The sequence below is a fragment of the Zootoca vivipara genome, chromosome 10, assembly GCF_963506605.1.
Source record: "Zootoca vivipara chromosome 10, rZooViv1.1, whole genome shotgun sequence".
NCBI classification, from domain to species: domain Eukaryota; kingdom Metazoa; phylum Chordata; class Lepidosauria; order Squamata; family Lacertidae; genus Zootoca; species Zootoca vivipara.
In genome coordinates, this window is record NC_083285.1 from 60,062,487 (window position 1) to 60,075,046 (window position 12,560).

General features: G+C 46.8%; 1 protein-coding gene across 3 annotated transcripts in view; it reads left to right on the top strand.

Moving 5' to 3' along the window:
- Window positions 1-12,347, top strand: part of BCAT1 (branched chain amino acid transaminase 1) — a 58,805-nt gene extending 46,458 nt beyond the window's left edge. For all 3 annotated transcript variants that reach the window (XM_035128279.2, XM_060279168.1, XM_060279169.1), the window contains 4 exons: window positions 2,540-2,625; window positions 3,332-3,472; window positions 4,526-4,600; window positions 6,184-12,347. In XM_035128279.2, the coding sequence (XP_034984170.1) occupies window positions 2,540-2,625; window positions 3,332-3,472; window positions 4,526-4,600; window positions 6,184-6,225 (344 nt within the window). In that variant the 3' untranslated portion in view covers window positions 6,226-12,347. The remainder of the gene's footprint in view (window positions 1-2,539; window positions 2,626-3,331; window positions 3,473-4,525; window positions 4,601-6,183) is intronic.
- The last annotated feature ends 213 nt before the right edge of the window (window positions 12,348-12,560 follow it).

Below are 12,560 nucleotides of genomic sequence, written 5' to 3' on the forward strand. Positions count from 1 at the left end.
AAGCGAATGCGTCCCTCTTGCAGAAAATGTATATTTTCCACCGCTGTTTTAGGCCACCTGATTTCTGCACTGTCCCCTCCAGAGCAGTGCTTATCTGCGCAATGATGAATTTTAATCAGGACAAGGTGAAAACGCAGCCCACAGCTTCGCTTACAAGGAAAAAGAAAGACGTTTTCAACTTCGTAAGCGATAAAATAAGACTCTGCACTTTAATGTTATTCCTCTTTAATCTGACACCAGTGATCTCTCCTTTAATGAAAGATAAGTGAGCTTCTTATTTAGCCAAGGCTTTCAAGTCACTTCGTTGTCTTGATTCTCCGCATGATTGTCTGAACAAATTGCATGATAAAGGAAGTTCGTGGAAGCTTTTGATCTGGGAATCACAGGGTGGAAACAAGGTCCCTACCTAGCAAATCTTCCTTGGCCAAGAAAAGAGGTGGAACAAGTCTTATCAAACTTAACTTAATAGCGGCATCTACGCTGGCTTGGTCATGTCGACAGAATGGAAGGTGGCAAGATCCCCAAGGACATGCTCTATGGGGAGCTGGCTTCAGGCACCCGGCCCGTTGGCAGACCAACTCTGCGTTTCAAAGATGTCTGGAAAAGTGACATGAAGGCCAGCAACATCAAGGAATCCCTTTCAGATGACCACAGTGCCTGGAGACAGACAGACAGGTCCTGTATCCATAGCAGTGAGCAGAGGAGGAATGGCCGCTGGGAGGAGTGCAGAGAGAAGTAACGCCATGGTGCATCTGCAGCAGCACACCCAGACACCTTCCGCTGCCCCAGCTGCAACAAAACATGTCTCTCCCGTATCGATCTCTACAGCCAGAGCAGGTGCTGTAACCTTCCAACAGTTTGACTTCACCCCCAAAGGCACACTCCTCCATTGTCTCCCGAGACAGACGGATGCCAACGACAACAATCTCCCAACCTCTCTTGGGGTTGGCAAAATTGCTAGAGTCATCAACGTGAGAAGCTTCTCACCCCTCCAGGCTGCGGGAGCACTCAGGGGCTTGTGACTTGAAGGCACCACTGACAGAAACTGGCATTTGTATTAGTCCGTCGCAGCAGCTAAGGAATCGGTGTCTTCACTCATTTCAGTGACCTCGTGACCACCCTCAACCACATGGTTCCAACTTGTTCACCTCTTTCAGACAGAGGACCGCATTGCCTTCGAGGCAGCCTTCTGGGGGCCACGTAGCAGTGGTCAGCAGTGTTGGAGATTCATTCCCCGTGTTTGCATTCATGGGATTGTTGTTTATCACATGACTGTATATGTTTTTCATTCCACAGAGTGGGACGTGACGGAAACAGGATGTTTGTGTTACTGTGTTTCCTGGAGTGGGACTATTGTCCTTTGTTCATTCTCTTTTCTGTCTGATGCTAGAGGGAGAGGGAGCCATGTTGCAGTGCTCCGAGTGTATTATATGTAAATAAACGTAGATTAGCCAAAATGCTGAGTTGCTCAGGTCTGTCATGCAAACTGCGGATCCCTAAGTGTGCTGATGTCTCCAAGGCATCAGTCGCTGTGATGTTCGAGTTGGAGAAAGCTTTTGAAGCTCCCGAACGATCGACCAGGAGGGAGAGAACATGCCAGTCGGGCATGTGTCTCTGCCAGGGTCCTACTTGCGAGTAAGAGATCCTAACAAGCAGGGCCTTAGGCAGAATTGGGCTAAGCAATGGGTGAGAATGCTATCTCTGTACAGCATTCTGGGGTGGATCTAAACACGGGGGGACGGACGCTATATATGTCAAAAATCAGATTGTTATTACAAACGAAAAAACATCTCTGGGAAATCACATTTTCAAATTTCCTGCTCTCTGGCGCTGTCTGGTGTTGCATGTTTATAGCACATTCAAATCTCTGTTTCTTTACTAATGTAGCTGAGTCCTTCGTTTCTACACATATGCATATGACCTCCCTCTGTACTCCATCCAGACAAGCAGATAACATCACAGTCCAGGGAACAATTCCAGCCAGGTGAAAACGCCAAAGAAGTTAAGTGAAGCCAGGCCACTGAGGGGCGAGGCCTGGGGAGAGTCTCAAGGGCCGGACAGAGAGTCTCAAGGGCCGGACAGAGAAGCGGGGGGGGGGCATATTTGGGCCCTGGGCCTGAGGTTCTCCCCCGCTGCTACATGCTCTCTTGGGCAAAGGGGGGTGGGCTTAAAGGGGACTGAGCCAAGTGTATGTAAGATGGTCATTTATGTTTTGCTGTAAGGAATCAGCCGATGGATCTGAACTGGTTTGGAGTCATCTCATGGTATCACTCATCCATACCAGAAGTCAAAATGTTTTCCCCTTCCCAATGTCTTTTCCCATTGTCTTTAAAACAACACCACACACACCCCTCAGCATAGAGTTGGAAGGGACCCTGAGGATCATCTAGTCCAGCCCTCTGCAACGCAGGAAGACAGGGATCAAACCTGCAACCTTGCCATTATTAGCACCACGCTCTGACTAACTCAGCTATCCAGTCATGTTTGGGCAGTCTTTTTTTTTGTTTCAGTGCTGATCTACCATGTTTTGTATTGGCAGAAGAGGAGCTGGCGACCCCACCCCTAGACGGCATAATTCTTCCTGGCGTGACAAGACAGAGCATTTTGGACTTGGCGAGCAAGTGGGTAGGTGTCTGCTGTGTCTTTTGCTTCCAGGTTTTGACATCTATCTAGTAGTAGCTTTCAGTCTCTTAAGCCAGGGCCCCATTCCCCCAAGCTGAAATCACGCTTGGGAATCCTGCCTCCCCAGCTATGATTTCCAGGAAGATCACCCCTTGCATTAGGCGGGTGGGTGGGTGGGAGCAAAAAAGACTCCCCCCTCCAAAGTCTGGATGCCAGAGGGAAGGAGGGGAATCAGTGTGTGTGCATGTGTGTGCAATTTCAGCGTGTCCATGGTACCTACAACACTTTTTCCCAGTTTGCAAATGTGGTGACCTCTCTTATGAGCCATTCTGCAAACTCAGGGAATATCTTCAGAGCTGCTGCTCAAGCTATAAGCTGTGATCCGTTTGGTGAGCAGAAGGGAGACTGCATCACACTCTTGCCTCCAGTGAGCAACCAAACACTACAACAGCACAATCCCTATCAAGCTGGCCTGTAAGATTTCATGGGCGTTTTCTCACCTTGATAAGGAATTAATTAGGGGTACCTGTGGAATTTCCAACAGGTGCATCTTGGAGCCCTTCTCTATAAATAACCCTTATTAAGCTTCCATTTGGAAGCACTGTGCTGTGTTTCTAAACGTAAGCTATTCGCTTTTTAAGCAAAGGAAATGGATCTTCATAATTTAATAATGCTTTCTTTGGCTCCTCCCCTTTCTACCTTGCCACAGGGAGAATTCAAGGTGTCAGAGCGATACGTCACCATGAGCGATCTGATAGCTGCTTTGAAGGAAAATCGAGTGAAGGAGATGTTTGGTGCTGGGACGGCTTGCGTGGTGTGCCCCATTTCTACAATATTATACCTTGGCGAGGTGAGGGCGAGCGTTCTCTTTTTCCAATTCGCAAAGCGGGATTGTTAACCATGCGTCAGAGATTTCCCAAGGAGATCTGTAAAGGAACATGTTACTTCTGGGTTTCAGCAGCTCGCGCATGCACAGGATCACTAAAATCACGCTTTGTGCATGCGCAGAAGTGCTGAATTGCGACCCGCGCGTGTGCAGACGCAGCGCTGTGGGTTGCAAATACTGCAAGTTGTGAACGTGCCTCCCGCACGGATCACGTTCACAACCTGAGTGTCCACTGTATATGTTTATATTCCACAGAGTGGGAAGTGACTGTGTTCCGTGAAGTGGGACTATTGTCCTTTGTTCTTGTGACTTTTTGCTGTCTGATGCTAGAGAGAGAGGGAGCCATGTTGCAGTGCTCCGAGTATATTATATGTAAATAAACATAGATTAGCCAAAATGCTGTGCTACTGAGTTCTGTTATGCAACTGCAAAAACTCTGCAGATCCCTGAGTGTGCTGATGTTTCTTGGCGTCAGTCGCTGTGATGTTTGAGCTGAAGACAGCTTTTGAAGCTCCCGAATGATCGACCAGGAGGGAGAGAACATGCCAGTCAGGCATGTGTCTTTGCCAAGGTCCTACTCCTAACACAAACCTCCTTGGGCACCTTGGGAGAAAGGTGGCATATAAATGCGATAGACGTATAAATAAATAAGTCTCTTGCTATCCGAAAAATTCTCCCTTGAGTATGGCCCTTTGCGTGGGCTGTGGTTCCACCTGGTGTCCAAAGGTAGGAAATGCACCTTCAAGTCACCTTCCTCTTGTTTATGGAATTAACTTCCCGCCTCTTGCCAATAAATTCCCCACGTGCCTTGCAATCAGTTCCCTCTTCAGGGATGGTTTGTGTGTTTGGTACACTCCTGCTGAGTCCTCCTGCCTTCAAAGTCAACTGCTGTCAGTCATACGTTGAGCCTCTCTCTGCCTCCCCTAGCTACACCCTCCCCCCTATATCAGCAGGAGAGGACAGATCACGTGCATACATCGGCCAGCGTCTACTCACAAGTCTCTCTTTCCCCCGTAGAATTTGCACATTCCAACCATGGAAAACGGACCTCAACTAGCTTCGCGTTTCTTGAACCAGCTGAGTGATATCCAAGTAAGAGTCCTGTTTATTTTCTACGTTAACAATGCAAGGGGGGGATGGCTGAGTAGTTCCTTTCATGTCTAACATCCCAGTCGCAAAATGCGGACGTTAGGTGCGGCAATATCCATGGAGCAGATTCAGCTATGCTGTTTGCAACGTGGTGCTGTCTTCTTGCACAAATACACCATCTCAGAATGTGTATCTGGGAAGATTCTTCATTTTAAGGGCTCATTCATCATCTGCACGTGGAAAACTAACGTGTGAGAGAGATGGCATGGCAGGAGGTCTCTTTCCTGACGTGATCGCTTTCCTTGCACGGGGAGTGACAGTTCTCCATGTGCAGAAAGATTTTGATATAAATATTCCTTCAAACAAAGCGTTCTCTCCTCTCCCTCCTCCACACACACACACCACACACACACACACACACACCCTTTCTGAAAGAGTATGGTCTTTTGAGGTCAGTGATGTAGCGTGGGTTGTCAGTGCCCGGGGCTGTGCAGAAGGGGTGGGTCGCTGGGAGGGAAACAGACTGAGTACGCATGCACATTCAACTGCCTAATGGCATCTGCATCACCCAGGAGATCACAGCCGAAAAATAGATAAGAAAAGAAGAGTCGCTCCGTGTTCTGGAGAGGTCACTTCCTGCTGCGATCACTATCCATGTTCGCTGGGGCTGTTCAGAGCTGGAGTCTTAACAACCTCTGGGGAGGCGACAGGTTCCTTGTCTCTGCTTCAAGATTAGGGCCATATTTAAACATGATAGTGAACACGCAAGCAAAAACCCAAACAGTGTTCTAAGCGCCTGGTGCTTGCCAACACAATTTTTTTCTTTGGAGGGGTGGTGTTTTCGTCCCTGAGCTCAACCAGGCAACAAGCTGGCTGGCAGAGAGCTTCTACAATCGCTGTCACCCCATACGCCTTCAACACCCACCGGTGCCTAGAGTTTTAAGAGCCCCTAATGCCAGTTTCCAGGATACAAGCCACGCACTGGTGGGCATTTGAACCGGGCTATACGAGCAGCATCCCCATTCTGCGTCTTAACTTTGACTTCTATGTCAAGAGCTTCTGTGGAAGAACAAACTCCATTTGGACAAGTCCTGCTGGTTAAGTTCCTCTTGACCATTCGCATCACACAACGTATGTGTGTTGTTGTTGTTTTTTAAAAGAAGCACGTAAGCAGCCCAGAGGGTTACGATCAACAACCAACCATCATTTCCACGTTGTTGTTTATCCCGTGAAGCAACGAAACGAGATACAATCCAGAGATCTCCTCAACAACTCCACCATACGTTATTCTTCTATTCAGTTCCACAAATTTTATTTTATTTTGCATTTTCAGTCTATTTAGTCGTGGTGGTGGTGGTTAGGAGCTTGGCCACACTGTGAGTCTGTTCTGCGTGCTTAATAGCATGAGTCTATTTCACGTGTCCTTACATGCCATTGTTCCATCATGTTGTATTAATTACCTTCGTTGCCTGTTAACACTATTGATATGTCCCATTGGCTGTGGTTTTCCTGCTGTTTGGAGACCCTCTCTACTTAACCCTTGTGGGCCGTGCTGATCCTCATAACTCTCCTTGCTTCTGTTTCAGTACGGAAGGGAAGACAGCGAGTGGGCGGTCGTCGTGTCGTGAGCGGAGAAGAGCGGTGAAGGCCCAGACCTTCGGTCCACACCACAAGGCAGGCTGAAGTACCACCTGAGCGATGACCAGTTTTACCGTAGCTCCGTGTAGAGTAGTCTGTGTGTTTATCACTTTGTCCCTGGGCTGGGAGGGTGATTATTTCCACGTGACAGGGAGTGTGAACACAAACCGTTTTTGATTTTTCTACTGTGATTTTTTGCTCTAGAGTAGAAACCTGTCTTCTGGTAGAGGTGCTAGTGTAAGCAATAGACACTTTCCCACCCGAAGGGTTTGCTATGTTTCGCTTGTGTCCCTGGTACAGTCGACAGGTGTGTTTTCAAGCAAAAATGTTCTTCAACTGCTCTTCAGTGCAAGCCAAATACGACTTTACTTAACTTCTAAAGCACAGACTAGGCTGTTCCATGCAACCCAATTGCCAAATTACTCAGAGAAACCCTTTGCTGTCTCTGGAGTCTTCTCTTTGTTTCCAGCCTTGGAAGATCACAGAATTGATCTTCAAGATAGAGATGTATCTTGCCTTCATTTTGGGGGGTGGGATGTTGTGAAACATTTCTCCTGGACTCAGTGGGATCTCCTTTAGTATGTTTCCTACTTCTTTGTATTGGTCACCAAAGCCATGTCTCATAGCTGTGGAACCTTCTAAGAAAGGATAGGATCAGATTTCCCTGCGGTGCCCAATGACACCATCCCTTGAGTGGGTTCAGATGACCTCTTTTTTTCTCCCTCACTGAAAGAGATTTCCGCAGTCATTGTCACCGGCCCTACCATTAGGCTGCAGATGCTGGCAAAGTGTTAGAGGGCAGAGCTGTGTATGCTAAGCTAGCCTGTTGTTTTTGCATAGCTGCCAAGTTCCGGCCTGAGAAATAAGGGACTGGACCGGAAGTAGCGCTGCCGCCATTTTGGAACTGGGCGGAGCATGCTCAGAAGCTACTTTTGATGCTGCTCTGCCCTGTTCCAAAATGGCCGCCGCACCAGAAGTCGCGCTGCAACCATTTTGGAACTGGGCAAAGCAACATCAAAAGTCGCTTCTGAGCATGCTCCGCCCAGTTCCAAAATGGCCGCCGCACCAGAATAAACTGGGAAAAACAAAAAAAACCTGTTTTTCCGGCTGGGAACAGCTGGAAAAACGGGGGTTTCCCGGGGAATACGGGAGACTTGGCAGCTATGGTTTTTGTGTGCAGTTTCCTTACTAGTAGGGACGTCACATTCAGCTGTTTGTCTGCAAGGGAAGGGGGTAGGATCTTGCCCTTCACCTCAGGCAGCAAAATCTCTTGGGCCAGCTCTGTGAAGTATTGTGCGGAACTAAACTGTTGGGTGGAGCAGGGGGGGGAGGCGTTTCCATTGCACAATGGCTTCCCTATCCATTACATTTTGAGCCAGTTACCAGATAATGTGGCTATCACACAGCCCAACAAACTTTAAAATCCCTTTGGGCGTTCCAGTTCTGTGTAGCTTCTGCAGCAGCTTGTCCTTGGAAGCAAGTGGCTGCGGAGTCCCACAATTTGTTCCACCGTCTGGCTCCCCTCCTCACCTGTAACACTGCCAAGGCCAGACAAGTTGAAGGTCGAAGCTGCTCATCTGACTACAGCCTTAGTCAACTGGAAAAGACAACAAGGCGATGTTTCAAGCATCCTGAGATGTTGGAAAGTCTCCGAACTTGAACCCCAAGGTCCACCGACCAGAGGTCACTGCAACGTAGGGGCAGATGCACAATGGGGGCTCAGCAGGTCTCTATCTTCTGTACCCCATGAGCCAAGTCTGATCTACCACAGGTCAGGCATTCTAGTTTGGGATGCAAAGCCATTTGGTTCCTGCCTCTCTTAAAAGAATTGGGAGACAGAAACACTTGTAGATCCCAGTCTGCTTTCTGACCATCCTGATCGAGACCATGCTGCCCTCATCTCTAACATCTAACAGGCCTTTTAGAGATGGGAAATGCAGGAGACTGGAAGAGATGCGGTTCACCTTCTGCTTTTGCACCACCCCTTCCTCTCGTTTTACACCCCTCTCTGCTTCTCCTCCTCCTGCATCTCTCCAGTACTGTCCGTATGTTCATGGCTCTGAAATTCAGATGCTTCCACCTAAATGTGGAATGTGCATGGCGGACTCAGCACTGCTCAGTGATGCAAGCTTTGTGCAAGCTCCACACAATGACATCCTCCTTAAAATGCCCTTCCATCTCACCGCCCACCCCAATCCAAACGCAATCCACATTTTCCATTTTTGTTGGGCTTTTCCCATGCAGATTTCCCATGCAAACTTTCAATGAGAATTAAATGGGAAAACAATAAGGGACAGCATCTTGGTGAGGATGAAATCATGTAGCTAGTAGCACCAAGTCTGCGGCAAACTGCCTTATAGAGGTGCCCTTAATAGCTTTGGTTGCTTTTCCCCCTTCCACCCCCGCACCCCCACAATGAATTTCCCATCTGAAAAATGAGATTTTCCACCTCCTTTCTCACCCCTCCCTGAGCTAGCTTTAAGACATCTCTTGCCAAATCGGTTGCTTACTACAGTGTTAGGGATGCTCAAATTATGCCATCCAGTTATCTGTTGAGTTAACGTTAGCATAGTTTCACAGGGCAGCAATCGAATGGTTCAGGTAAGATAGCCAATAAAATAGTACAGAGAACTATTGCACTAATGTAGTGCTTTGCAATCCTATACCTGCTAAGTGTACATAGGACTGCAGCCTAATAAGTATATATATGTATATGTATATTTTCCTATAAAGGGTAAGGGTGAAATTTTGGAAAACTTTTAAACTCTGCCACTTTTTTAACAGAGCCTACCTCTAACTGGTGATTTGATAAATACCTAGAAATACGCCCTGCATCTCTCCCCTTTCTGGTCTTATCACCGCCTAAAACATTCAGCAAAAGCACAGGACACAGTATTCCCCGGACTCTACCACTTTGGAATACAGGTGGTGGCAGGGAGACGGCTTGCTTAAATCCCACCCACTGTCAGCAGTTACCTGAACAGGCCAGCACCACCCAAAAGTGAGAAGAGTTCTAGCACAGACTTCTCCCTGACATGCTAGTTTATGTCCAAGATTTGTTCTTTTTTTAAATGCCAGGGAGGATTCAGGGCTTGCAGCCTGAAGTGATACGCTTCGAGCAGCACTATACCAAGTGCTTCTAAAAGAAGTTTAAATCAGTTTGTAAGTAAAATCCCATAAGTGGATTAGGTTGTTCAGCTGCTAGTTACAACTGAGCTGTTATTCCCATGACTGCAGTGGGACTCTCTGTCCCCCTGGCATCTCAATTAAAGTAAAAATGCCCTGTTGTATCTGGGGTGATAAGTTTGCATACATTAACTTTTCCCTGCAAAAGTGCAAACCCAGGGAGGCCCAGGGCCACTCAAACGGAGAACAAAATATTTTGTTTGACTTTGCTCTATGTTGGTGAGCAAAGGACTACCTATTTCTGTAGAGGGTTTTTTCCTATCTGTTTTTCTATCAGCAAGGTTTTTTTAAAAGCCACTTTATTGAAGACCAGTTGAAGTTGATAGTGCCAGACCGTGTTCTCTTTAAAATACACATGTTAAGCACAAGCTCTTGTGCCATCTGTGGTAGATGTAGCACAGTGTATTTCTTCTTCTTGACACCTGAGTGTGTATTGTGCTCTGATCATTGTTCGGTTTTATTCCAAGTATTCCTAGCCACTGGGGTGGAGAGTCCCCAGTTCCTCTCTCGTTTGACCAATGGCCGCAGCATTTGATGGGGCGTACCAGGAATTTTGATGTTGAGCACCGGAATAACTTGAACAAGGCCACTATCATAACTGTAGAGTGCCTTTTGACTAGAGAAAAGCATGTCCGAGTTCAGCCTCGCTAACCAAGACCAAAACTCTGCCGTTTCACATATTGGGCAGAAGTGGGATCTGAGAAACCTGGTTGATGCTGCATATTCCCCTGCAAAGTGGAAGTAATTTGCAGTGGAGAAGATGCGGAAGAGGTTCGGGGGCTTAACCCTTTGCTCAAGCACTATTCTTCCCCTGCAGTCTCTTCTCCCCAGACTGCTTTTCTGGGGAAAAGCAGCTGGAAAGAGGAGAGGGGATTGCAAGGGGCTGGAAGCAACAGTCATTGCCCATTGTTCTCTTCTGGGTCATCTTCTCCGCTGCTTTGCAAGGGTAATGTGGCGGTTCATGCCCCCAGAGACACACACTCACACTGTGTACCACTGAATGTGCAGCTCCAGTCCAAGATCCGTTCTCCTACAGAAATCCACCACGCTTACAAAATGCTCCACTTGGGACGCAACCCTGAAGGAAATGCTGTTTACCTGAGGCGAGCCGGACGTGATTTACGCGAGTGAATTCTCGCTTACCGGTTCGCGAGTGTTTCGAATGGCTCCTCCCAGTTGGATTTTGGAGACATGTATTTACTGGCCGGTGCAGTTGGGCTTTCTCGTGAGGCCTGGCTTCCCAGCCACCTCACCCCTCTCTCCTGATAAGTATCAGCAAAACTCCTCTGCCGAGAAGCCAGTGTTGCAGTTCCATCCCCCACCCCATTAGCCACTTCTGGCGAGTATGTAGGAGATATGCCCACTTTAAATACTTTGGAAGGCAAAGGAAGTTGGCTACTTGGTGGGAAGGATAAAGGGGTGCTGCTCTTATCCCGAGAGACAGTGGTTGAGCTACGGTGGTATGAATCTGGGTCCAGAAAAGATTTTTTTAAAAACGAGCCAATCTCAGGTTCACGGGAGACAGAAACCATTGATTTTTGCCACAATGGTTGTGGAGCACCACACTGATGTTGATGAAATGTGTGTTAGATGCAATTGTTTCTGTATCCAGCTCTCCTCTGAGGGTGACTGAAGAAATAGTGTAAACTGCTGTAATAATATGAAATAAAAAATAAAAGGAGTACCAAACAGGGGAGGTTTATGAAGAGGACGAACTGTTACTTGGTAGGAAGGCGAAAGACACCTTCAGTGCACTCCTGTTATACTAGATTTTTGATGGAAATGTGGCTCAGAGTTGGGCCGCTTAACACATTCCGCAGAAGTGGCAGGAGGAGCCTTGCATTTCATTTCCTTCTGCCTCCCAGTCTAAATATCCCCCAGTGGGCTTTGCCCAGCACCTGCCGTTAGAAGCAAGCACAATGAAGTCATCTCATGATACATCATCTTTGGTTTCTGACCATTGCTCCTACTTCTTTTAAAACAATTATGGAGTGCCTTGAATTACCTTAACACTTGGTTGTTGCACCCTTTCATATAGTGGGGTTGTGCTTGTTGTCAGAAGTCCCCCCCCCACTAAGTTGCTTCAGAATTTTGCTTCACCATCACCTCTTTATTTCCAGAGTTCAGAGGCAAGTGCCTTTAACGTATGTTGCCAGAATGGCGCCACCCGAGCTCAAGAGAGGAGGTATCAGCAGGCTTAAGAGATCGCCAAGGGTTGCAGAAAGATGGGAAACCGGGGGGGGGGGGTACCCAAAACAGCACAGCTAGGAACGAGGGTGGTCAGTTGGCCCTGGAGTACTGACTGACTTGTGGGGGGGAAGGGGATGGAAAGCCAGAGGGAGGTGGGAAATAGAATGGCTTATCCTGGATGATGGCTTTCAGGTTCAGTGTTATGTCCTCTGCGTTTCAGAATGGCCCCCAATAATAAATTAACATTAGAAGAGCGTTTCTGTGTATTTTGTAGAATAGCTGTAGAGGACATTGTTCACTGTGTCACCCAGTGATCCTCTGTACAAAGATCTATTTGTGGGAAAAACATCTGTCTTGAGTTTAGCCACAGGAAGAATGTTGTTACATCAAACGAGTTTGTGAGCTTTTCGCAGTTAAACAAGGAAAATCACATTACCATGTGTGGTTCTGTATTTAATACAAATAGAGAGCCAAATTTGTGGCTTAACTCTCAACCTTTTTTATCTGCCTTATGGCCTATAGCTAATCAGATAAAATTCTTACTACTGAAAAGCAGAGCTATAGCTTTGAACGGCCCAGAACTACTCCTTGAGAACTACATTTGAATCTAAAGCTCCATAATAGTAGCAACTATAATGTGGATTTTCTCTCTTTTTTCCTCCCCAACCTGCAAGCTTATAAATTAATACAATATATTGTCATAAATAGATATCCACTAGGAGGGGAAGGAGTATTTTTTTTAATTTTTTTTAAAAAGCATGTCATATCAGTCAATGTTCCAGCTACACTGAAGAAATATATGTATAACAATTCATTTAATAATCTGCATCTTCACTGCATGCAGGTTTTTGAAAATCAAAATATATGGAGAAAAGAATCAAAGTCTGTTTTGTTTTGTTTTTTAAAATTTTAAAATAAACTTTATTAAATTTCAAATTAAAATACAATC